The 26,930-nt window shown below is 39.0% G+C and overlaps 1 protein-coding gene across 2 annotated transcripts in view; it reads right to left on the reverse strand.

Annotated features, from left to right (window-relative positions):
- Window positions 1-1,916: 1,916 nt before the first annotated feature.
- The window catches only part of SRPX (sushi repeat containing protein X-linked), a 79,837-nt gene continuing 54,823 nt past the window's right edge, over window positions 1,917-26,930 (reverse strand). Inside the window, exons 9-11 of one of the 2 annotated variants that reach the window (XM_032474395.1) lie at window positions 15,508-16,689; window positions 14,687-14,797; window positions 1,917-2,048 (exon numbers count right to left, since the gene is read on the reverse strand). In XM_032474395.1, coding sequence (XP_032330286.1) covers window positions 16,506-16,689 — 184 coding nt within the window. In that variant the 3' untranslated portion in view covers window positions 1,917-2,048; window positions 14,687-14,797; window positions 15,508-16,505. The remainder of the gene's footprint in view (window positions 2,049-14,686; window positions 14,798-15,507; window positions 16,690-26,930) is intronic. The other variant, XM_032474394.1, reaches the window with a different exon arrangement.

The following is a 26,930-nucleotide window of genomic DNA, read 5'->3' on the forward strand; positions in this document are numbered from 1 at the left end:
GCACATGCTTAGCATTCACAAGGTACTGGATTCAACCCCCAGTACCTCTGTTAAATCAATCAATCAACCAACCAAATTACCTCCTCCTCTGGAAAAAAAAAAAGGTTAAAAGAAAAAGAAGGGAATGGTCCACCAGTCTGGGAACACATCAGATTCCTCAGGATTTGCAGTTAACTCACATTCCTTGCCCTATGTGACAACTGGTGTATATTCTGGCCAAGCGTGTTTTAACAGACATGGGCCTTTACAGCCTAAGACATTACTTAGTCTACACTGCCTGTCTAGAACTCTTAAACAAAATTACTGACCCAAACTGCATAGGCTGTCTTATTACAGAAATCTAGCAATGACTGAGGCTACTCAGGCTGGTACAAGAGCTACTGTGCCTTTGGAAAAGTCTACTGTGTTTCCTTTTTCTAATTCTTAAGTTCCTAATTGTTCCCATAGAGACAGAGGAACAAGTGTCTCTCCTCTGGTCCTTCTCTGGAGCAAGGCTACGCAGAGCACTGGTCCATGATGAAATGAGGAGCTTACAGCAGAATGTAAATCAGCATGCTGCTTTCTTTGCTGAGAAAATTTTGCTATCAAAAAGTATCAGCCAAATTAAATAATGCATTTATTGACATTGCTGATTTACATTCTGGGGCCAGCTCCCTGTCTCTTTGTGAACCACTAATAAATTGTCCAGGGACCAGCAGCCAGTTGGAGGACTGCACTCCAAGCAGCATCACTCTACAGGACCTTGGACTCAGTCCCTTCACAGGACCAGCATCTAAAATTGCTGCCACTTGTTGAGAAACAGGAGTATTTCTTCCCATTCAAGTTTTCCAAGAAAGAAGTGACTCTTCTCTGCAAGCCTTTGGATCCATGCTTAGTCTCAGAGGGCATCAGAAACCCACGAAATAGCCTGCCCAGGAGTCAAATGGAATTCCATGAAACTAAGAGACACATTGAAAGATACTCAGAAGGATTCAGATTTGATCCTGGTCAGACAGGTGACAGCGTTTCCATCCCATTTGAAATCAGTTTGTTAGTGTCGGAGCACTGCTGCCTAAGCACAGCATCATCCTGTGGGGGAACTTGTCACTTCTGATGGAAAGACAGACAGACAGACAGACAAAACAAAATTCCAAACTCTGCACAGAAATTAAATTTCCCCCAGACTCTGACACAGCCATAGAACAGGAAAACAAATCCTTAAGCTGAGCATTTTCAGAAGTGACACCATAATAGAAATACATCTTCACGCTGTGCATTCACCAGCAAAGTGGATTCTGATCGACAAATTTAGATGCTTTGCATCGTTCCTATGTCATTCTCCGAAGGAGAAACAAGTGCTGTATTTTAAATGAGTTAAGCGTAATTCTAACTTCGTAATGCAGACTCTGAATATTGGCCATAGCCAGAGAAGCCATGACTTTGATGAATGTTTCTATCAGTGGTTATACCGGCATCCTTCTCACCTCCTCCAAAAGAGTGATTTGCACTTTGGGCTGCATGTGAGAATCCCCTTGGAAGCTTTTAAATTCTCTCCATGCCCTGTCTGCACCCAGGCAAATTATGTCATCTCTGGGGGTGGCACGAAGGCATCAGACTTTTTTTTAAAGCTCCCCAAGTAATTCCAGTGTGCATCCAAGATTAAGAAAGACCGACACAAAGGGTATTGAGAGAACTGGTAGGCTAGAGGTATGATGGTTGAAGGTCCTGCTGAAAAAGACACGCCCCTTAGGGCCCTGAGCTAAGGCGAACCTTCCAGTTTCTCTTCTGTTACTCCAGGTTCCAAATTTATTGTTAAAAAGCAAGTGAAGCTGGGGGGAGAGGAAATATTTGTGACTTCCTGTGAAGATTCAGTGAGATAATGTGTGTGCAAGTGTTTCGAGTCTCGATGGGCCAAAAGAATCCGTTCATGCGACTCATTTCTGATTAACTTAGCGAAGGATTAGAGAATTTATTGATAGACAGCTGCAGACAGCAGGAGCAGATGCAGCAAATTGGAAGGGGTTTTCCATTGCACTTTGGATCTTCACAAGGCACACTGTCCACGAGTCCTGCCAGAGGTGAGAAAAAAGTCGGATTTTAATCATGCTTACATGCCTTCCTACTCAAGCTTCTGTCAATGTTAATGTATTTCCAGAATTCGATTAACAATCAGTGCGCTTCAGATAAAGGCGGCAGTTCACGGTGTGTGATCTGCAGACCCTTGGGCGTCTTCAGACCTTTTCAGGGGGGTCAGCAAGGCCAAAGCTGTTTTCCTTATTTACTTTTTTCGCTGTGTTGACATTTGCACTGATTGTCTGGAAGCAATGGTGAGTAAAACCGCAGGCCCTTCAGCATTTTCGTTGCCTACACACACACGCAGTAAAAATAATAATAGTGATAAAATACCACTTTTACTTTAAAAAGTCCTGATGGAGTAAAAATTATTCATGTCTTTAAATCTTGACCTTAAAGTACACATGATTTTAAGATTTTTTATGCAGGCCGAAGTATGAGGGTTGTCTCAAGGAAAAACACTTGTGGATTTGGGTTGCATATTGAACTGACTACATTTTCCTATTTTTAATTTATAGAATGAATGACAGATAAACTAGTTATTCAGGCTCGAGGATCAGGCACATGTTTTCTCAGAAATGAACAACATGAGCCTGTCACTTCAAGGAAAAGAACTGACAGTATTTACTGCCAATGATAAATATTGAGCTTTGAAGTGAAAAGTAGAATTTGGGAAAACATGTATACACTGTTGTATGTGCCAGCTACCCAGTATCTAGAGACGTTTCTGATAGGATCAGTGGCGACAGTAACCAAGGTGATTTTTTGATACTGTGTAACAAATTTTATCGACCCTTGAAAGATCTGCCTGACTCAGTGAAGCAATATTTTCTAAATGACCAACGCATGACTTAGAAAATCGTGTGTGAGTAACAAAATCATGCCTGGGTAAAAGATCTATTCAAAGTGCAGGATAGACCAATGGATTTTTATGCAACACAGTATAAAAAGTTTTCCATGTCAACATTAATCTTTAAGGAATTGTCACTTGCTGAGTTTTGGTGAAGTGTCAAAAAAAAATCCACAATTATCTAAATAAGGCTATTAATCTGTTCTTTTGTTTCCCCAATATATAACCCTGTGAAGTCGGATTTTCTTCAAAACGCTGATATTGCAACAAACTGCACGGAAAAGCATATATGAAAATCTAGAAGTCAACTTTTATAGCAAACTTTGAAGAGACTTGCAATAATGCAAAATAATGCCACTCATTTCGCTTTTTTTAAATTGAGAAGCTTATGTAGTTTTTCTTTAACAAAAAATGTTGTCTACATGAACATGAGGTTATTTTTTCCTAAATGAATTGAAATATAAATTTTTTTAAAACTTTCTCAATCTTAGTGAGGTCTGACAGGTAACATTATATCTGTTTCAGGTGTACAGCATTATGATTTAATATTTGTATATATTGTGAAATAGTCACCATGATAAGTGTAACATCTGTCACCATACACAGTATAAAAACTTTCTTGTGATGAGGACTTTTAAGATCCAGTCTCTTAACAACTTTCAAATATGAAATTCAGTATTATTAACAATAATCAGCATGCTGTTACATTGTATTCCCATGACTTATTCATTTTATAGCTGGAAGTTTCTGCCTTTTGAGTCCCTTCACCCATTTTATTGATAGCCCTCCACCTCTCTGGTGACCACCAATCTGTTCTTGAGCTTGGGGTTTGCTTGTTTTTTAGATTTCACATATAAGTGAGTTCATATGGTATTTGTCTTTCTCTGACTTAGTTCTCTTAACATAATACCCTCAAGGTCCATCTGTGTTGTTGCAAGTGCAAGATTTCCTTTTTTATGGCTGAATAGCATTCCATTGCATATATATACCACCTCTTCTTTATCCATTCCTCCATCGATGGACACTTAGGTTGTTTCCATAGCTTGGCTATTGTAAATAATGCTGAAGTGAATGTGGGGGTGCATGTATTTTTTTCAAGGTAGTATTTTTATTTTCTTCAGATATATACCTGGAGTAGAATTGCTGGATCATATGGAGGTTCTATTTTTACGTTTTTGAGGCACCCCCATACTGTTTTCCATAGTGGCTGCACTGATTTATATTCTCACCAGCAGTGTACAGGGTTCCCTTTTCTCCACATCCTCACCAACACTTGTTATCTCTTGTCTTTTTGATAATAACCATTCTAACAGGTGTGCGGTGGTATCTGTGTGGTTTTGACTTGCATTTCCCTGATGATTAGTGATGTTGAACATTTTTTTCATGTGCCCATTGGCCATCTCTGTGTCTTCCTTGGAAAAATGTCTATTCAGATCTTCAGCCTATTTTTAAATTGGATTGTTTTTTGTTTTGCTACTGAGTTGTATGATTTCTTAATATATTTTGATGTTAACCCCTTATCAGATCTATGATTTGCATATATATTCTCCCATTTGATAGGTTGCCATTTCATTTTGTTGATGATATCCTTTGCCGTGCAGAAGCTTTTTAGTTTGATGTAGTCCATTTTTTGCTTTTGTTGGCTTGAAGTTAGATCCAAAATATCAAGGCCAAGATCCATGTCAAGGAACTTACTGCTTATGTCTTCCTTTAGGAGTTTCATGGTTTCAGGTCTTACATTCAATTCTTTAATCCATTTTGAGTTGATTTTCGTGTATGATGTAAGGTACTAGTCCAGTTTCATTCTTTTGCATGTGACTGTCCAGTTTTCCCAGCATGACTTATTGAAGAGATTGTTCTTTCCCCATTGTATATTCTTGTCTCCTTTGTTATAAGTTAATTGACCATCTATGTGTTGATTTATTTCTTGACTCTCTATTCTTTCCTGTTGGTCTATGTATCTCTTTTTATGCCAATAGCATACTGTTTTGATTACTACAGTGTTAATGTAGTTCAAAATCAGGAAATGGAGCATGATGCCTCCAGCTTTGTTCCTTTTTCTCAAGATTACTTTAGCTGTTTGGGGTCTTTTGTGGTTCCATATGAATTGTACAATTGCCTTTTATTTTTGTGAAAAATGCCATTGAAATTTTGATAAGGATTGCATAAAATCTATATATTTTTATTGAGTAGCATGGACATTTTAACAATATTAATTCTTCCAACCCATGAGCATGGAATTCCTTTGCATTTATTTGTGCCTTCCACTTTTTTCATCAATGTCTTCTTGTAGTTTTCAGTGTACAGGTCTTTCACCTCCTTGGATAAATTTATTCCTAGGTCTTTATTCTTTCTGATGCAGTTGTAGATGGGATAGTTTTCTTCTCAGTTTTCATTTCTAACACAGCAAATATTGGTAGATGTAACCCACATAAACAAAAGTGTCTTGGAGTCCTCGAAAGGTTTGTGGACTGCTGGTTTAAGGGAATATTTACATACATAGACTAGCCTCATTTTTGTTCTTGCAGACAGTTAAATTACTAGTTCATTAGCTTGATCTTGTGGAAGTTTAGTTTTAGGCTTTGTTGAACAGATCTCTTTCCATTTCCCTGAGTCCAGAGGCTTAGTCGTGACTTCTGGGTTTTCAGAGGAAGCCCAGCTTGTTCACTGTACCCCTTTACCTTGTTTCAGTCTCCAGCACTGATCAGCTACTGAGATCTCTGTTCAGCTCTTTTTCCTTCAACTGTTTTGCCCCTGGACTCTGGAGCTTTGCTCTGCACATGCACAGCTCAGGGGTCAGTTAAGTACTTAAGATGAATTTATATACAGATTTGGAGCCTCCTTGCCTGTGGCTTTCTCCTCTCACATGTCTCCTCCTCAATTTGCAGCCTCTATGGCCACCCTACATTTGTCTTCTGAATCCTCAGCCCAGTAAAATTGCAGCCTTCTGCTCAAGCTCCTGTCCAATGAAGCAAGTAAATGCAGGCGGCTTCAGAGGAAAAGCCAAGTACATGTGGATTTCATGCAATGTGCTTCCATTCTTTTAGGGTTGTATCTTCTCCAGTCTTTGCCTGCTTTGGGTTGAATTCCAGCGAAGTCAAGCAATATTTTTTTTCTATATTTTTCCATAGTTATAAATATCAGCTGGAGAGTTAGTATGGGATGAGCTACACTACTGTTAAATGAACTATTAATTAGTGTCTTTTCTCATCTTTGAACCAAGATCAGCAAGGCCATGTCCTCATCTGTGGGGAGCCAGCAAAGTCAATACCAGGTCCTTGAAAAATGTGTCTTCCTCCAGCTGTGCAGTGTTCTATAAACTCTAGTTTCCCACAATCCACATGGTCATTCTAATTTAATATCATCTTATGTGTGTGCTTCTGATGTTGGGCCAACATCATTTTCTCACAGTCTACCCCTTTATCTTTGGTAGATGGTCACCTATCCAACATCCTTGGCTCACACTTGCCTTTTGTGTTTGATTTGCTCAATATGTGATATGTGTCTTTTTAAAACATACCTTCTGGTTTTTGAGCATTTGACATCATTATGGACTTATGGTTCCAGGTGACATTAACCACTGTCTTATTTTTGGTGTTCAAAGCAGTTGGCCTTCATCAGCTCTTTCTTCAGGCTTAGTTATTTTTTCATTTTTGACTGTTTTTTATTAAAGTATAATTTACCTACCTATTTAAAGTAAATGCACCTATTTAAACGTGTACAGTTGGATGTGTTCTGAAAAATGTATACAACCACATAACCCACATCCCTATCAAGATAGAACATTTCTAGTGTCTCATGATGTTTCCCTTATGCTTCATTCCAACCAGTTTCTCCCCTGATGGATGAAACCACTGTTGTGCTGATTCCTATCACTATGGACTAGTTTTAGCTGTTTGCAAGTTTCATATAAAGGGAGTTAGACAATATGTACTCATTTGAGTAAAACTTCTTTCACTCAGGGTGATTTTGAATTTCATCTCTGTGTTGTACTATCAGTATATTTTTATTGCTGAGTAGAATTCTCTCATGCCAGTGGATACATTCTTCTGGGCCGTTTTTACTGGGGGTTATTATGACTAAAGCGTGAAACCTTTTTGTGTATATGTGTTTTCTGTTCTCTTAAATAAATACCTAAGAGTGGGATTTGGGGGTCCTAGGAAAGTTGTATGTTTAACTTTATAAGAAACTACCAGTTTTCCAAAGTACTTTTACCACTTGACGCTCCTACCAGCAGCGTGTAAGAGTTAGTTGTTCCATGTCCTGTCAGCACTTAGTATTCTCAGTCTTCTTAATTTTAACCACTCAAAGGTACTTTATTGTGAATTTCATTTTTTTTCATTTTCCTGATGACTTAAAGATGTTGAACATCTTTTCAAGTGCTTATTGGCCATTCATATGTCTTCTTTTTGAAATGTCTAATCAAATCTTTTGCTAATTTTTTTGTTACTTACAATTTATTGATTTGCAGGGGCTCCTTATCTTCGCTTTAAAAAAACAGTACCTCAGCTGCCTCTGAGAGCATTGTTACCTTCTGATGACAAGATGCCTCAGGCTCCCTTTTGAGTCTTCCTGCCTCACACATGGAACCAACATGAGTTGACCCTTGAACAACATGGATTTGAACTGTGTGGACCACTTATACGTGGACTATTTTCGATGTTAACTACTACAGTATTATATGAACTGAGGTTGGTTGAATCTGTAGATTCAGGACCACAGATAGAGAGTCCACTTTAAAGTTGTAAGTGGATTTTCAACTATGTGGGGGGTCTGCACTCCTAACCCCCATGTTTTTCAAGGGTCAACTATACTCTCTCTGAAATCCTGTCACCTTCTCATGGAATTCATGCTGATTCCTGCGTAACCTCTCTCAACCCCATAAAAGAGACAGGCCCAGCGTCGACCATAGGGTCAGTTCTGGCTGTGGTGGGGGCCTGGACCTGGCTCTTCCTGCCTTGGAGTCTTGGATGGGTTACTCAGAAATCAAAATGAGGGTCAGTTCTGGCACCAAAACATTGTACCCTAAAATGGGAACCTCTAAGCCTGTCAAGTTCACCCATGCTTATTTCTATAATCCTCCTGTTATAAGCATGAGATGTCTTGCCCATCCCTTCACTAGTCGTCTGTTGTCCTGTCATTCTCATACTGCTCTGAGTGTGCCCCAGCTGAACTCCCTCGCAGACCTTTCTGCGATGCCTCTGGACTACTGCCATATGCACATTTCATAGTAAATTAACCTTCCTCTATCTTTGGTATCTTTTCCAGACAATCCTAAGTAAGTCCTGACTTTCTCCTGCATCATTTTTCATAGAGAATATTATTCTTTCTTCCATACGCCAATATTTCTTGCTTGAAAAGTGGTATCTTCCCGGTTCTCCACTGCCCTTTCCAACTGATTATTCTTTCCTAATGTAAGCAAAATACTTTCTCTGAGATTCCTGCCCCCTACCTTAATGACTTTCCATCACCCTCCCCTTACAGACACCTATCTACATTCAGTTCTTTTCTCCACACTTATATAAGCCTTTGGAACTTGAATCTTATTTATCTTCTCTGCCCTAACTCTTGCCAAGAGGTCTTATCCATGTGGACAACCCATCCAGCTCTCTAACATCACAATTCCAGTGATATTTTCTTCCGTTCCCTGGCTGTCATCTCAGAAAGAAGATAGCCAGAGGTGGGGTGGGGGACAGAGAAGGGGAGCTCCAGGTTCTGCATATAAACTCCCCAAATTTCTCAGTGGTCACTGTGCCACTCATGTGCAGTCCAGGAGTGGGGGGCAGGTTCCAAGTAGCCCAGCAAAGTTTAAAGGAACCAAACTGAGATTCCAGCTGCTGTCTCCTAAAGCAGAGTTTGAGTTCAGCCAATTTAACTGCCTTACCCCTTCATTACAGACACACACACGTAAAACTGCTGTACCAAATCCACACAATGTTATATATCATATTTATTCACTAAAAATACATACATACATACATACACACACACACAGCCTACACCAAAATTTGGGGCCATTTCTAAAAATTTAAATAATAGATTCTTTTCTAGAGGATTGCTTTCTCACTGCAGATCTTACAGGACTTTTCTATGTGCCTTTTGGACCTCATAAAAACAAACAGTCCTCACTTCTGCTTGGTCATACTCTTTGGTACAGCAGTTTTGCATGTGTGTGTTTTTGGTATTGAGTTGTATTAGTTCTTTATATATTTTGGATAGTAACCCCATATCAGCGATATGATTTCTCCCATGCAGTAGGTTTCCTTTTTATTTTGTTGGTTATTTACTTTGTTGTGAGAGTTTTTGATTTTGATTTTTGTTTCTGTTGTCTGTGCTTTTGGCATCATGTCCAAAAAAATCATTGCCAAGATCAATGTCAGGAAGCGTCTTCCCTACATTTTCTTCTAGGAGTTTCATGGTATCAGGTCTTATGTTTAAGTCCTTGATCCTTTTCAAGTTAAATTCTGTAAGTGGTAATAAGGGTCTAATTTCATTTTTCTGCATGTATTTCTTTGGTTATCTCAGCACCTTTTTTTTTTTTTTTTTATGAGTCAGTACTTTCCCTATTGGGTTTTCTTGGCTTCCTTATTGAATACTAGTTGACTGTATATGCTCCAGTTTATTTCTGGGCGCTCTATTCTGTTCCATTGGTCTATGCGTATACTTTTGTGCCAGTGCCATATTGTTTTTATTAATATGGCTTTGTTAGTGTTGTTTGAAATCAGGAAATATGATACCTCCAGCTTGGTTCTTTTTTCCGGGATTGCTTTGGCTATTTGGGGCCATTGTGCTTCCACACCAATTTTAGGATTCATTTCTGTGAAGAATCTCTTTGGTATTTTGGTGAGGATTGCACTGAATCTGTAGACAACTTTGGGTAGTATGGAGATTTTAACAGTGTTAATTCTTCCAATCCATGAACACAGGATGTCTTTCCATTTGTTGGTGTCTTCTTCAGTGTCTTTCAGCAAAGTCTTGTAGTTTTCATTATACAAAACTTTCACTTCCTTGGTTAAATTTATTCTTAAATATTTTGTTGTTTCTTTAACATTTTTTATTGATTTATAATCATTTTACAATGTTGTGTCAAATTCCAGTGTAGAGCACAATTTTTCAGTTATACATGAACATATATATATTCATTGTCACATTTTTTTCTCCGTGAGCTACCATAAGATCTTGTATATATTTCCCTGTGCTATACAGTATAATCTTGTTTATCTATTCTACATTTTGAAATCCCAGTCTATCCCTTCCCACCCTCCACCCCCTTGACAACCACAAGTTTGTATTCTATGTCTATGAGTCTGTTTCTGTTTTGTATTTATGCTTTGTTTGTTTGTTTAGATTCCACATATGAGCGATCTCATATGGTATTTTTCTTTCTCTTTCTGGCTTACTTCCCTTAGAATGACATTCTCCAGGAGCATCCATGTTACTGCAAATGGCGTTATGTTGTTGGTTTTTATGGCTGAGTAGTATTCCATTGTATAAATATACCACGGCTTCTTTATCCAGTCATGTTGATGGACATTTAGGCTGTTTCCTTGTCTTGGCTATTGTAAATAGTGCTGCTATGAACATTGGGGTGCAGGTGTCTTTTTGAAGTAGGGTTCCTTCTGGATATATGCCCAGGAGCGGGATGACTGGGTCATATGGTAAGACTATTCCTAGTCTTTTGAGGAATCTCCATACTGTTTTCCACAGTGGCTATACCAAGCTGCATTCCCACCAGCAATGTAGGAGGGTTCCCTTTTCTCCACAGCCTCTCCAGCATTTGTCATTTGTGGATTTTTGAATGATGGCCATTCTGACTGGTGTGAGGTGACACCTCCCTCATTGTAGTTTTGATTTGCATTTCTCTGATAATTAGTGATATTGAGCATTTTTTCAGCTGCCTATTGATCATTTGTATGTCTTCCTTGGAGAATTGCTTATTTAGGTCTTCTGCCCATTTTTAGATTGGGTTGTTTGTTTTTTTCTTAAGTTGTATGAGCTGCTTATATATTCTGGAGATCAAGCCTTTGTCGGTTTCATTTGCAAAAATTTTTTCCCATTCTGTAGGTTGTCTTTTTGTTTTACTTATGGTTTCCTTTGCTGTGTAGAAGCTTGTAAGTTTCATTAGGTCCCATTTGTTTATTCTTGTTTTTATTTCTGTTGCTTGAGTAGACTGTTCTAGGAGAACAGTTTTGAGATGTATGTCAGATAATGTTTTGCCTATATTTTCTTCTAGGAGGTTTATTGTATCTTGTCTTATGTTTAAGTCTTTGATCCATTTTGAGTTTATTTTTGTGTATGGAGTGAGGGAGTGTTCTAGCTTCATCGCTTTACATGCTGCTGTCCAGTTTTCCCAACACCATTTGCTGAAGAGACTGTCTTTATTCCATTGTATATTGTTGCCTCCTTTGTTGAAGAGTAGTTGACCAAAAGGTTGTGGGTTCATTTCTGGGCTCTCTATTCTGTTCCATTGGTCTATATGTCTGTTTTTGTACCAATACTATGCTGACCTGATGACTGTAGCTCTACATTATTGTCTGAAGTCTGGGAGAGTTATTCCTCCAGCCTGTTTCTTTCTCTTCAGCTTTGATAGTTCCATATAAATTTTATTATGATTTGTTCTAGTTCTGTGAAATATGTCCTGGGTAATTTGATAGGGATTGCATTAAATTTGTAGATTGCCTTGGGCAGTGTGACCATTTTAACAATATTGATTCTTCCAATCCAGGAGCATGGGGCTAGCTTTCCACTTTTTAAAGTCTTCTTTAATTTCCTTCATCAATGGTTTATAGTTGTCTGCGTATAATTCTTTCACCTCCTTGGTTAGATTTATTCCTAGGTATTTTATTACTTTGGGTGCTATTTTAAAGGGGATTGTTTCTTTACTTTCTTCTTCTGTTGATTTATCATTAGTGTAAAGAAATGCAACTGATTTTTGAACGTTAATTTTGTAACCTGCTACCTTGCTGAATTCTTCGATCAGCTCTAGTAGTTTTTGTGTGGACCTTTTAGGGTTTTCTATATATAGTAACATGTAGTCAGCATATAGTGACACTTTCACCTCTTTTCCAATTTGGATCCCTTTGATTTCTCTCTCTAGCCTGATTGCTGTGGCTAGGAGTGGTGATACTGGGCATCTTTGTCTTGTCTCAGATTTTAGTGGGAAGCTTTTGAGTTTTTCACCATTGTGTACTATGCTGGCTGTATCATGTCATATATAGCTTTTATGATGTTGAGATATGTTCCCTCTATGCCCACTTTGGTGAGAGTTTTTATCATAAAGGGGTGTTGAATTTTATCAAATGCTTTTTCTGCATCTATTGAGATGATCATGTGGTTTTCGTCCTTTCTCTTGCTGATGTGATGTATTACATTGATTGGTTTGTGTATGTTGATATTTTATTGTTTTTGGTGCTATTGTAAATGGGATAGTTTTATTTCTTTTTCAGATACTTCATCATAATTGATTTCTGTATGTTGATTAGTTCCAACAGTTTCTTGATTGACTCCTTGGGATTTTTTTATATGTAAGATCATATTAAGAGCAAATAATGTCAATATTTAGATTTGGTATATCCTTTCTTATATCGTATTTACAACTATTTACATACCATTTACATTGTATTAGGTATTATAAGTAATCTAGATATGATTTAAAGTATATGGGAGGATATGCATAGGTTATATGCAAATATTATGGCACTTTATATAAGGGACTTGAGCAGCCATGGACTTTGGTATCCAAGTGGGGTCCTGGAACTAATCCCCTGTAGATACCAAGGGATGACTGGATATGCATTGTTGCTATAAAATTTCCTCTCAGCAATGTTTCTGTTGCATCCCACAGGAATTGAGATGTTATAGTTCCATTTTTCTTTGTTTTTTGATAATTTTTATTTACTTCTGATTTTTTTGACCTGTTGGTTTGTTTAGTTTCCACGTATCTGTAGATCTCTTCACTTTCCTCTTGTTGATTTCTACTTTCATACCATTATGGTCAGAAAAGATATTTGGTATGAATTGAATCCACAATTATCATGGGATCTATCCTGGAGAATATTCCATGTGTACTTAAGAGAATATATATAATATTCCATCCAACAATAGCAGAATTCTCATTCTTAAGTATGGTTCATTCCCAGCATCTACTTATTGATTTTTCTGTCTGGAAGATCTCCTATTTAATTTACCGATAGGAGGATATTGAAGCCCTTTACTATTACTTTTGTTGTTTTCCTCTAAATTTACAGTAGTATTTGCTTAACATATTTTGATACTTAGATGTTGAGAGTATATATTTACAATTGTTTTATTTTCTTGATGTATTGACCTCAGTATTATATACTGACCTTGTCGCTCATTACAGTAATTTGGCTTGAAGTCTGTTTTGTCTGATACAAGTATGGCTAAGCCTGCTTTATTGTGGGTTCCACTTGGACTCCCTCCTCCTCCTCGAGTCAAATAAGCTCACATTATCTCTCTTACAAAATTTGTAACTATGGCTAGCTTTTTTAAGTTCTCATGAAGTCTTCTTGAGTAATCTGAAAATATTTAAGAACAATTAAATAGACATAAGTGGGATAAAAATTTATAAGTGAACTTTTCCATAATAATTACGTTTTATATGTCTAAAAAGTTACTCAAATATTTTTGGTATTTGATGGGAATTCAATGCATATCTATATCATTTCCAAGGAAGATTAATTACTGAACATAGGCTTACTGACATCTGGCTTCTTACTATAGCAAAACTAGAGATGTCTATATCTGTCAGCAGATGTGTGCCATGTTAAAAAAAATGCACTATGCTTATGGTTCTAGAAATTATGAAATGTATTCACAAATTGCTTCTTAGTTTTTACTAAAAGTTAAGGCTTCTAAGGGTTAAGAATTGTAGTATCTGTAATTGAAACTACAGGAAATAATAAGAGAAATCCCTATGTAAGGAAAGTTGGATGCGTCTTGACTAAGAAAAAGTATGGAGATGCATGTTTAAGGGAAATGAAAGTAATTTACTCCTAAAGTAGAACTGGTTGTTTCCTAATGGACAGGAGAAGAAAGGACAAACTGAATGGATATCGAAAGCTGGGGACAGGGAGCCAGAACTGTACCTTGGGTAGGCAAGCTACTAAAAATGGAATAAATGGATTATAATTTTTCTTAAATAAGCCGTGAATGTACATAAACCAAAAAGTTTTCTGGGTACAGGTGTGCTCCAGGTAGGACTGAATAGTTTTATGAAAATAAGACATAATAATGCACAGGTTATTTTTATGAGATGTGGTCACAAACGTGGTGGTGGTGGTGGTTGCTCTTGAATCACACACACGCAATGTAAACTTTAATCACCGCCTCTAGTAAGTCTCCACACCACCCCCATTGTACCTCCATATCACATCTGCTACCGGTTAGGACGCTTCCTTCTGTTTTCAAGAAGGTGCTGCTATAGCAAAACTTGTTTTCTCTTATGCGCACTTACTCCCTACTAAGATTGAGCAGCCAGAATTTAAAAAAAAATTAACATGACAGTACAGTGAGGGGACTTGGGATGGGCCGCTGGCCTCGTAGGGAGATCTCAGATGTGGGTGGGCCCGGAGGTCCACGGGCAGCACTCGTGCTGGCATCTCAGGGCAGACAGCCGGAGATACATTCCTTCAGTTCCCTTTGCCTTATCACCTTCCCCTCCCCACAGTCAAGGAGGTCTCTCTCCAGCTATCCAGGGTGTTGCTGAAAGGCAACCAGGACCCTCCAGCTGCGGCGCCCATGGCCTGGCACACTGTCACTCACCCTCTTTCCTCCTCCTTTGCTAGAGGTCACCGCTAGTGCTGCTTCTGCACTTCCCTTCGCTCTGTCGCCTCTTCTGAGGTGCGCTGTTTGGTTATGGATGTCCAAGTCCTTCTAAGTTGGGAGTAAAAGGAAAGACTTATGTGGCCATGGTGCTGATGTAACTGCGGATACGTATTTTTTATATACCATAGTGTATTCATTCCTGAAATCGTCTGTTCTCACTGGGCGAAGTACCTGTAACATTCGGGGCTCAGCAGGAATTTTGGTAAAGAAATCAGGGCAGTTCCTTAAATGTCAGCAGGGCTCCAAGGCTTGGACCTTTCATGCTGTGGGGCAGTGGGCCCAGGCTGGCTTTTCACAGACAGGAGAGCTTTAATGTGGGCTCATCTATACTTATGACAAATGATCTTTTGAAATTTTCATGACTTTAAAACTAGTCATTGGTTAACAGTCCTCTCCCAGCCACGTCATTGACCTTGATCTGATACATCTTAGGGAGAGACATCAAAGAGGTGTGCCTTGTGAAACAAAGATTTGTGAGTTAAATATAAACAAGATATAAGCATTCACAGGATGGCAGTCTCTGCCTTATGTTCTAAAATGTGTCAAATCTGCTTCAAGTTTTAAGCTGGTTGGAATTTGGGTTTTCTATGCTATAGTTCATTTTATTTGTTCAGGCATAAATTTTGAGCCAAACTGATACTCTGTAACTGAAGGTAGCAGTTCAGGGTTTACCTGGGAGAGTTGAAGAGTCCAACTCCTGGTTATAAAGCTACGTGTGCTTTTTCAGGCCTGACCATAGGCCATTACAGAGGCTTTACCTGGAAGGTCGCATGAAGGAAAAGGTGCTCTCCCCACACGACTGGTACACAGTGCATCACGCTCACTGGCTGCAACTGTAGCCAAGGACTCTTCTTGTTCTTTCACACGTCACGTGGGCTAGGGATGCAGATTTCATTCCTAGGTCTCCGAGGCCCTGGGCTGAGGTCGTCTTCCTCCTAAAGGGAAGTCTCAGCAGAGGAGCATGAAGGGAGACGCCTAAAGGTACTTTTCCCCACTATTTCAGTATCCAGTACTTGTCTGCTCCTAGCCCTCCCCACTGCCATGACTCCAGGATCCATAAAAGAGCCGGGGCTCCCTCAACAGTGTGACAACAGCGTGTCTTTGCTGGGCCACCTGCCCCTCAACTGGTGCACTGGTCCACTGAGGAAAAACAAAACAGAGTTGGTATATCTTCCATTTTTCATTTTGTTTATACCAGTAAACAAGTGATTAAGGTCTTACCTCTCATTTTCAGCTTGTTGCTTTTAATTGGCTGCTCCACCACTTCAAAGTCCAGCTCTCCCAGCTCAGCTGAGCTTCTCTTGACAAGATTTATTACATTTTTCCTTTCCTAAAACACCACTAAGAATCGCCATCCTAAAACCCGTGACCACACTGAGCAAGTATGGCTGGTGCTTGAAAAAGAAAATGAGTTTATCAATTTGCTCCAAAATATTTTATTAAAAGTTTTATATAAAAAAGATATGTGTCACACTGAATAATGTGCATTGAAAGCATGTGTATGGGTGTATTCCCTAATTTCTCTATAAAATTAACCAGCCATGATGGAGCTAGAGTAAATATATTCATTTTGGGGAGGGAATCCTTCAGAGTACAAAATGCAGTGTTATTTTTAAGTGCAAAGAAAGCTTATAATAAAATAGACTTTTAAAATTACAAATAAAAATCTGTACATCAAGGATATTTTTCAGGCCTTTCTGTGTTCATAGCACGATGTAGAAAGAGAAGAGGACCTGCCCAGAGAGGATCCAGCCCATCAGGTGTTACAGGTCTGGCCCATTTCCGCTTGCAGGACCATCTCCTCTTTCCTCAAGGGGAATGTGTCGATCAGGTTGAAGAGGGCCACAGGCGTCACCAGGGAGACATAGCGCTCCTTGTCCATGCCGTGCTTATCCACCAGCACCATGCTGAAGGAATAGAGTGGGATCCGCAGCAACAGCCTGGGGCAAAGAGAGGACTGTGTCAAAACTGCCACCCGTGGGCTCTCGTGCCACTGGGTCCGGACAAAGGCTTAATGCCACCAAGGACCAAATCAAACCTTAGACCCTTGCTACTCCAAGTATGGCACCTGGACCAGGAACATCACACACGAACTTGTTAGAAACGGAGCAGCTCATGCTCCACCCCAAACCTATTGAATTAGAAGCTGCATTATTACCAAGATCCACCAAAGACTGGTATGCACAGGAAGGGCTGAGTAGTACGGCTTCAGATTAGAAGGTCAGGAAGACTACACCTGCAGTGGTGCTGCGTAGCAACAGTGCTAACAGGAGTTTTTGTATTAAGTTGGAGTCCATCCCCATTTGCAGACTACATTTGTACAACCACATCTGTATTAGAGTCACTGGTTAGCAATAGGAGTGATTTTGTCCCCAGAGGACATTTGGCTCCGTCTGGACAGTTTCGGTGTTCACAGCCAGGGGTGGGGGTATATGCTACTGGCCTCTAGTGGCTGGAGACCAGGGATGCTGCCTAACATCCTGTAGTGTACAGGACAGCCCCTCCCTCTCCCATAAACAATTATACAGCCGCAAATGTCAGCAGTTCTAAGGTTAAGAAACCCAGGACTAGGTAAGGCTGAAATAACTTTATAAACATCATAGTTCTGGTCCATCCAGCTCACGATTGCATAGAGGGACTTGAACTTGAACTTGCTCTATAACCCTAGGTAGAGTGACTTAATTTGTACCTCAGGTAATTTCAAAAAGCATGTGAAGTGGTTCCTAAAGGTCTGATTTTTTTTTCCTATTCTACCACATTAAACTATAAAAAAAAAATTTTTCAATACAAACATGTTTAGATGAAAAAAGCCAGAGACAGCAAACAGAGAAGCTGAGCCCAGTGGGGGCCGGAGTGGGTGGGGAAGAGCCCACTCAGCTAAACTAAACAAAATCTGGAGAAGAAACTGTCTTGAGATTTCTGTGAGGCAGAATATATACTGCCATCTGGATTTAAAGTGAAATATTTTCCTGACACAAATGTATTAAGGAAAAAAAAAAAATCCTTACTCGAAATCCAGACTGACTACACTTCTGCTTTTTAAGAGGGAGTTTCAGGGAAGATGGGAATAATTTGTTTTATCCCAGTGGGAGGCTAAATTGGCTTATTGACTTCTAGTGAGTAGAAATAAAAGCCTCACAACCTCTCCACTGGTTTCTTGGGGTGCTCGGAGGGGTACGCTGGAGTAGATGACTCAAGTGCATTCAGGAGTCTTTGAACATGTAAACAGACCACGAAGTGAGGTGACAATGGAGAGCTAAACTTCTCTACATCTTTAAATATTCCTCCTCTGAGAGTTTGTGGGGAGCAGAGAAGAGAGGGAAGGCCTAGGGAACAGGTGTCCCAGGAACCAGAAGAGTAAAGTAAACAAGTCTAGAAAGAATAAATGGCTAAGCAATGCTGTGGTGGCTGGAATCTATGGGGAAGGATGCCCAGTGAGGAATCGGAGCATTGGATGTTCCATTACTTAAGAAGTTGTTAGGATGGAAATGTCCCACGGTGCCACCAGCTGCTACCACACACCTTCCTCCTGTGAGCCTTGTGTCTTGACTGACACAGAATCTAAAGAGGGAAAACTGCCATGAGAAGAGATGAGTGGTCAGGTCAGCAGGCTACTGCCAGGCACGAAGATGCATTCCACTATGGCCAGGTGGCCACAGCCGTGAGGGGTGGTACCTGGAATATTTCGGAGTTACACAAACGTTTGTCAGAATGCAGTGAATTATTCCTGGACAATCTTCTAGAGAATTCTAGACAAAGAAATCCTACAGGAGGTTCCAGTTCAAGATGGCAACGTAGGAAGATCCTGAACTCACCTCCTTCCGTGGACACACCAAATCTCCAAGTACATTTCCAACAATCTTCTCTGAAAAAAACTTAAAATCTAGGATAGTAACTCCTGCTTATCAGGCACCCCAACTTTTAAGGCCTGCTCTTGAGACAAACTCCAAAACATCTAACTTGTGAACACTAACGAGGCTTGTACACGTCAGATCTACGGGGCTGTTAAACTGAGAGACAGCTCATGGGAAGACTAACTCTTTCCCCAGACCCATTTGAAAAGTACCCAGACTTTATATGAATGGGCTCATTTGCTAGTCTTTCAAGGAGTCAGACTGAGGGGGCAAGTATGTGCCAATGGGAGCAATTTTGGAACTCTCTACCTTGCTAAAGCCAGCAGAAACCAGCTCTTTTATCTGTTTTCCAGCAGGTCGTCATCTTTACAGTGCAGCCAGCAAAGACATCTTTGTGCATTGCCTCAGCCTTGCTGAAGCCGGCAGGCACCTTATGTATCTCTCTTTGTATACTGCCTGGCCCTGGTGGCCACCAGGGCTTAGATGCAGTCCTGAGGGACTGCAAGCATATTTGCTTACTTTAAAAGCTGCTGCCTGAAGGTCTGCCTTCCAGTCAGCCTGAATCTAGGTGCTGACTGATCCTCTCCACTGGGGCACTGACAGGTCTTGGCACACCCTCTAACACTGGGAGCTATTAAAACTAAAATAGACTAGACAGTCACAAAGGTGTGGGACACTAACAAGACCTGGGGCAGGGTTCAGCAGTAATGTTCATCTCCTCCATGAGGCCATTCCTTCAAGACGAGAAGTGGCTCACCTAATGCATAGAAGCTGAGAGTCAAGTAAAATGAAGAAACAAAGGAATATGTTCTAAATGAAACAATAAGAGAAACTTCAGAAAAAAACCTTAAACAGGGATAATAATTTACCTGATGAGTTAATAGTTAATACAGACGCCCACCAAGCTCCCAAGAATGGATGCGCATAGTGACTTCCCCGAAGCAATAGAAAATACAATGTACTGAAGAGAAGTCACCTCACAGAGAAGAATACAATAAACCACACTGAAAAACGCACTAGAGGGGTTCAAGGCAGACGAACCAGTAGACAGTACCAGCCAACTCCAAAGACAAGGCAGTGGAACTCACCCACTCAGAGAGCTGAAAGAATCAAGAATGAAAAACAGTTAAAATACCTTAAGGGACTTATGGAACAATATCAAGCAGACTAATATTCGTAGTATAGGGGTCCTAGTGGGAGAATAGAGGAAGAAACAAAACTTATTTGAAGAAGTAACAGCTGAAACCTTCTCTAACCTGGGAAAGAAAACCACCAAATCCAGGAAGCCCAGAGAGTTCCAAAAAAGAGGAACTTAAAGAGACCACACCCAGACACATTATAATTAAAATGTCAAAACCTTAAAGGGAAGAATCTTAAATTTTTTTTCCTTGTTGTTACATACAAGGGAACCCCATAAAAATCAGATTTTTCAGCAGAACTGTAGCAGGCCAGAGTGAGTGCAACAATTTATTCTGCTGAAAGATTAAGAACTTCTAACCAAGAATATGCTACCCAACAAAATCATTCAGAATTGAAGAAGTGATAGAGTCTTCCAGACAAACAAAAGCTATAGGTCAGGCCACCAATTAACCAGCCTCACAAGAAATGTTAACGGGACTTGAAGCTGAAAATGGCACTAATTAGCAACAAGAAAAAACATCAAAGTAGGAATCTCACTGTTAACAGGTATGTATACAGTAAAGGCAGTGGATTTATAAAACGAGTACAAAGGTTAAAAGACAAAAGTAGTAAAATAACTACACTAACTAGTTAAGGGATACACAGGATTAGAAGATGTCAACTGTGGCATCAAAAAAGTATGTGGAGCTTCAGATGTTTCAATAGACCATTATAAATAAGTTGTAATACGTAAGCCTCGTGGCGACCACAAAGCAAAAAGCTACAGTGTATACACAAAAGATACAGGAATCTAAGCATACCACTAAAAACAGTCATCAAACCACATAGGAAGAAAAAGATAGTAACAGAGGAACTAAGAAACAGCCAAAAACCAAGGCTTTAAATGGACTGAATTCTCTAATCAAAAGACTTGAGTAGTTAAATAGATTTCTTTTTAAAAAGTAAGACCTAGCTATGTGCTTCCTCCAAGAGTCTCACACTTCAGACGTAAGGACATACACAAACTGAAAGTGAAGGAATGGAAAACTACATCCCATGCCAATGGAAACGAGAAGTTGGATAGCTATTTTTTTGTAATTATTGATTTTTATTTTCTATTTAACAACAAAGGTTAAATTTAGCAGCAAAACTTTGACACATACATACACGTTATGTATATTAGTTTGTGTACATACAGTTTTTCCTAATATTTTTGAATAGCTATTCTTAGATAAAGTAGACTTTAAAACAAAGACTAAATGAGATAAAGGCAATACAAGAGGAATATTTGCTTTATATATATTTATAAATATACAAATATATATAACTTTTTTATATTTATAATATGTGTTATAAATAATATGTATTATATATATATAAAGCAAATATTAACAGACCAGACCTAAAAGGAGAAACAGACAGGACAATAATAGTAGGAGACTAATACCCAGCTTGCAACAATAGATCATCCCAACAGCAAAATCAATTAAAAAATAGCCTTAAACACATTAAAACAGATGGACTTAAACAGATATACACAGAATATTCCATCCAAAAGCAATAGAAATATGTACTCTTCATGTGCACATGGAGCATTCTCTGGGATGGATCATGTGAGGCCATAAAACAAGTCTTAAGTTTAGAAAGATTATTGAAGTTATATCAAGCATCTTTTTTAGACCACGATGTATGAAAATAGAAATCAATTACAAGAAGTAAACTGGAGGGAAGCGTACATGGAAACTCACGTGCACCAGGTCCAAGGGCAGAGGCGGTGATTTCATAGGAACCTGGGCCAGACCTGCCTGCTGGATTTGGAGGGTCTCCTGGGGAGGTGGGGGGATGGCTACAGCTCACTCAGGGGACATAAAAGCTGGTGGCGGACATCCCAGGAGTGTTAATCTATATGAGCTTTCCTGGAGGCTGACATCTCAATTGGATCATTAGCACCAAGACCTAGCCCCACCCAACAGCCTGTAGGGAAGCGTCAGGCCAAGCAACAGACAAGGTGGGAACACAGCCCCAACCCATCAGCAGACTTCCTAAGCCACAAAGGCCTCTAGACACAGCCCTACCCACCAGAGGTCCAGGTGGGCAGGCACTGGCTCCTCCTGCCAGGAAACCTGCTTAAGCCTCTAGTCCAGCCTCATCCACCAGGGGCAGATACTAGAAATAAGAAAACAACAATCCCAAAGCCTGTGAAAGGAATCCACAAACACATAGAAAGATAGACGATATGAGACAGCAAAGGAATATCTCCCAGGCCACGGCACAAGAGAAAATCCCAGAAAAAGAAATAGGTAATTCATCTGAGAAAGTTTAAAGTAATGATGGCCAAGATGTTCAGAGAACTGAAGAGGAGCATAGATGCACAGAGTGAAGTTTTTAGCAAAGAGTTGGAAAATGTAAAGAATACCCAAACAGAGTTGAAGAATAAAATCACTGAAATGAACAATACACTAGACGGAACCAAGAATAGACTAAATGAGGCAGAAGAACAGATCAGTAACCTAGAAGACCGATTAGTGGAAATCACTACTTCAGAACATAGAAAAGAAAAAAGAATAAAAAGGAATGAGGATAGTTTAAGAGAACTCTGGGACAACATGAAGCACACTAACATTTGCGTTATAGGGCTCCCAGAAACAGAAGAGAGAGAGAAAGGACCTAAGAAAATTTTTGGAGAGATAATCACTGAAAACTTCCCCAACTTGGGAAAGGAAACAGTCACCCAAGTCCTGGAAGCACAGAGAGTACCACACAGAATCAACCCAAAGAGGAACACACCAAGGCACATAGTCATCAAATTGACAACAATTAAGGATAAAGAGAAAATATTAAAATCAGCAAGGGAAAAGTAAAGAGTAACATACAAGGGAACTCCCATAAGGTTATCAGCTGATTTTTCAGCAGAAACTCTACAGGCCAGGAGGGAGTGGCATGATATATTTAAAGTGATGCAAGGGGGAAGCTTAAAACCAAGAATACTCTATCCAGCAAGGCTCTCGTTTAGACTTGGAGAAGTCAAAAGATTCACAAACAAAAGCTAAAAGATTTCAGCACCACCAAACCAGCTTTACATCAAATGTTAAAGGACCTTCTCTAGTCACCAAACCATAAGAAAAGAGAACAAAAAGAAGAAAGAAAAAAAAAGACCTACAAAAGACTGCTTTGGCTGTTTGGGATCTTTTGTGGCTCCTTATAAATTTTGGAATTGTTTGTTCTAGTTCTGTGGGGAATGTCACGGGTATTTTGATGGGGGTTGCGTTGGATCTGTGGATTGCTTTGGGCAGTGTGGCCATTTTGATAGGGTTGATTCTTCCAATCCAAGAGCAGAAGAAATCTTTCCACTTCTTTGTGTCATTTTGGTTTTCAGAGTATAGGTAACCTCCTTGGTTAACTTTATTTCTAGGTATTTTGTTGTTTTTGATGTAATGGAAATGTCTCTGCCAGTTATAAAATTCTGGTTTTTGAAATGAAAAAAAAAAAAGTGAATGAAGAACTGGAAATGGCAAAACATCCCTCCTTTTTATGGGTGAGTTGTATTCCATTACATACATACATATATATTTTTATATTTTTTTTATATATATATATATATATATGCTGCATCTTTATTATCTATTCAACGATTGATGTGCACTTGGGATGCTTCCATTTTGGCAGTCATAAATAATTTCGCTGTTAATAAGCAAGGTGTATGTATCTTTTTGAATTAATTCTTATTTTGTGGTTGGCTTTATTCCTTTGGTAACTATGTAAGTTTAAAAAGCTAAAGCTCTAAACGTTCTTAGAAACAATGAACAGTACATATATGTAAATTTAAAAGTATATATGCAGTAAAAAAATTATCTATCAAGCCATGAAAGACATGGAAGAAACTTAAAAGACATATTAGTAAGTGAAAGAAGCCAGTCTGAAAAGGCTACAAACTATGATTCCACCCAACTGACATTCTGGAAAAGGCACAGCTACAGAAACAATAAAAAGTTCGTGGTTTCCAGGGGTTTGGGGAGAGGGAGGGAGGAATGAATAGATGGAGCACAAGGGATTTTCAGGGCAATGAAATTACTCTGTATGATACTATAGTGGTGGCTACATGTCATTATGCATTTGTCAAAACCTATAGAATGCACATCAAGAGTAAACCCTAATGTAAACTATGGACTCTGGTTGGTAATGTGTCCATGTTGGTTCATCAATGGTACCAAATATGCCACACTGATGAGGGATGTTGAGGGTAGAGGAGTATGTATGTGTGGGTGGGGAGGGCTATGTGCAAACTATTTTCTGCTCAATTCTGCTGTGAATCTGAAACTGCTTTAAAGGAATAAGATCTATTAAAAAAAAAACAGAAGTAAACTGGAAAATTCAGAAATGTAGAGATTAAACAGCAAGTTACTCTACAACCAATGGGTCAGAGAAATCAAGAGAAATCAAATACCTTCAGTCAAATGAAAATGGAAATAAAACATACCAAAATTTATGAGATGTAGCAGCAAAAGCAGTTCTAAGAGGGAAGTTCACAGCAGTAAATGCTTATCTCAAGAAACCAAAATCTTAGAAAACAACCTAACTGTACACCTCAAAGAACTAGAAAAAGAACAAAGCCCAAAGTTACAAGTTAGGAAATAAGGATCAGAGAAAAAAAATCAACCAAAAAGAGACTAAATAGACAGTAACAGAAAAGACCAATGAAACTAGAGCTGGCTCTTTGCAAAGGTAAAATTGATAAATCTTTAGCTAGACTCACCAAGCCAAACGGGGCTCAAATAAAAATAAGAAATGAAAGAGGAGATGTTACAACTGATAACACATGTATTCAAAGGATAAGAGACTATGTACAATTTATGCCAAGAAATTTGACAACTTAGAAGTAGATACATTCTTAGAAAATATAACCTTCTAAGACTGAATCATGAAGGAATAGAAAATCTGAACAAATTACTCATAAGGAGATTGAACCAATAATCAAAAACCTACCAACAAAATCCCAAGACCAGATGGTTTCAATGGTGAATTCTACCAAATATTCGAAGAATTAATACTAATCCTTTTCAAACTCTTCCAAAAACTAATAGAGGTCACATTTTGAAACTCATTTTTACAAGGCCACCATTAGCTGATAGCCCAAACTGGACAAGGGCACAACTGTGGAAAATCACATGTCAACATCCTTGACGAACAGAGATGCATATACGTCAACAAAATCTTAGTAAACAGAATTCAACATACATTAAAAGCATCGTATACCATCAAGTAGGGTTTATTCAGGGATGCAAGGACAGTTCAACATCTACAAGTCAACATGATATACCCTATCAACAAAATGAATAATAAAAATCATACGATCATCTCAACAGATGCAGAAAAAGCATTTAACAAAATCCACCATCTATTTATGATTAAAACTCTCAACAAAAGTGGGTATAGAGGGAATATATCTCAACATAATTAAGGCCATATGTGACAAGCCCACAGCTAACTTCAAACTCAATGGTGAAAAGCTGAAAGCTTTTCCTCTAAGATCAGGAACAAGACTAGGACCCCCCGCCCCAGACTCACCAACATACTATTGTTGTTATCCTAGCCAGACTCACTAGGCAAGAAGAAATAAAAGGCATCCAAATTGGAAAAGAGGTCAACTGTCACTGCTTGCAGATGGCATGATATATATAAAAAAAAAAAACCCTAAAGATTCCATCAAAAACTGTTAGATTAATAAACCAATTCAGTAAAGCTGCAGAACACAGGATGACTATACAAAACTCTTGTGCTTTTCTACATGCTAACAACAAAGTATCCAAAAAAGAAAAATCACTTATAATTGTATGAAAATGAATAAGTACCTAGGAATAAAATTTAACTGAGTGGGTAAAAGACTTGTAATTGACAGTTATAGAACATTCCATTTCAAAGCCTTTGGTTAAAAAAAAAAAAACACAAGGCCAGTGGTTCACTCAGTGTGATTCCCCAGACAAGCAGCATCAGCAACACCTGGGAACTTGGTGGAAATGCACATTCTTGGGCCCCCTCATAGACCTACTAAGGCAGAAACTGGGGGGGGTTGAGTCCAGCAATCTGTTTTAACAGCCGTCCAGGGGATTCTGGGGTAGGCTAAAGCTTGAGAACCATTGCATAATTCATTTATGCAACTTACTTGTTGCTTAAATCATCCTCAGCATTCAGAGGTCTAGAATAGCCCCCATATATACAACCTGAATGATTTAAGAAATCAGATTTTTCTGTTCTCCAAATTTAAACAATTTAAAGTCATATCAATATCTTACATATGTAGACCTTCAATGGAATACTATGCGGCCATTTAAAGACATAACAAAACCAACAAAAAACAAAACAAAACCCATGTAGTCTAGCCCCTCTTTGGCACAAAATGGAAGGATCTAGGTCGTAATCTGCTCATCATGAACATCAGAGGGAGAAAGCAAATGTACATGATTTGCATGGTAAAAGGAGCTGAAGAAACTCAGGAAGAGAAAATAAATGAAAGTTTCCATGAACAAAGCAAACCACCCAAAAAAGACCTCAGATAGAAAATGAACCGAACTGTTTTGGAAGCACTTTGCCCTGTCCTCCTCCCAGCAAGTCCAGCCCAAGTCCTCTGCTGAAGTTCAATCACTGAGTGCATCAGCATGTGACTTTCGCTGGAGTTGGGGCAGTTAGATCTGTGATTAGACTGAATGGATGCCTGTCCTCTGGAGCCCTAATACCATCAGAATAGTGCCATGCCGTTAACAGAAGGAGGTTGGAAACAGGGGATACTGCCATTGGGTTCCTGTTTACTCCATAAAGGCAGATTCCTGCAGACCAAATAAACCCATCTATTTGTTTATTGGGGAAAAAAAAAGTCCTATCAAGCTTTTATAAAAAGATTCCCTAGCTGTATATGCAATGAGAAAATCCTTTAGTAAATTCTGCAACAGGTTTTTTTAAAAAATCATTGACATAGCTTATGAGCAGTTAGTTCTAAATAAGCAATAGCTTCATGAAACCTACTTTGAGGATGTTCATTAAAATTTCAGATGTCAACATGATCCTCTCAAGTTCTGTGATCTTCAAATTGAAGTGTTGGTATTTGTAAATATACCTTTAATTGTAAATATACTCACCCCTGGAAATAGTAAAGCTGTTTCAATTTAGAGTCATTTACTCTACCTACTTAGCACCAACATGGTACCAGGCACTGT

The sequence above is a fragment of the Camelus ferus genome, chromosome X (assembly GCF_009834535.1).
Source record: "Camelus ferus isolate YT-003-E chromosome X, BCGSAC_Cfer_1.0, whole genome shotgun sequence".
Taxonomy (NCBI): domain Eukaryota; kingdom Metazoa; phylum Chordata; class Mammalia; order Artiodactyla; family Camelidae; genus Camelus; species Camelus ferus.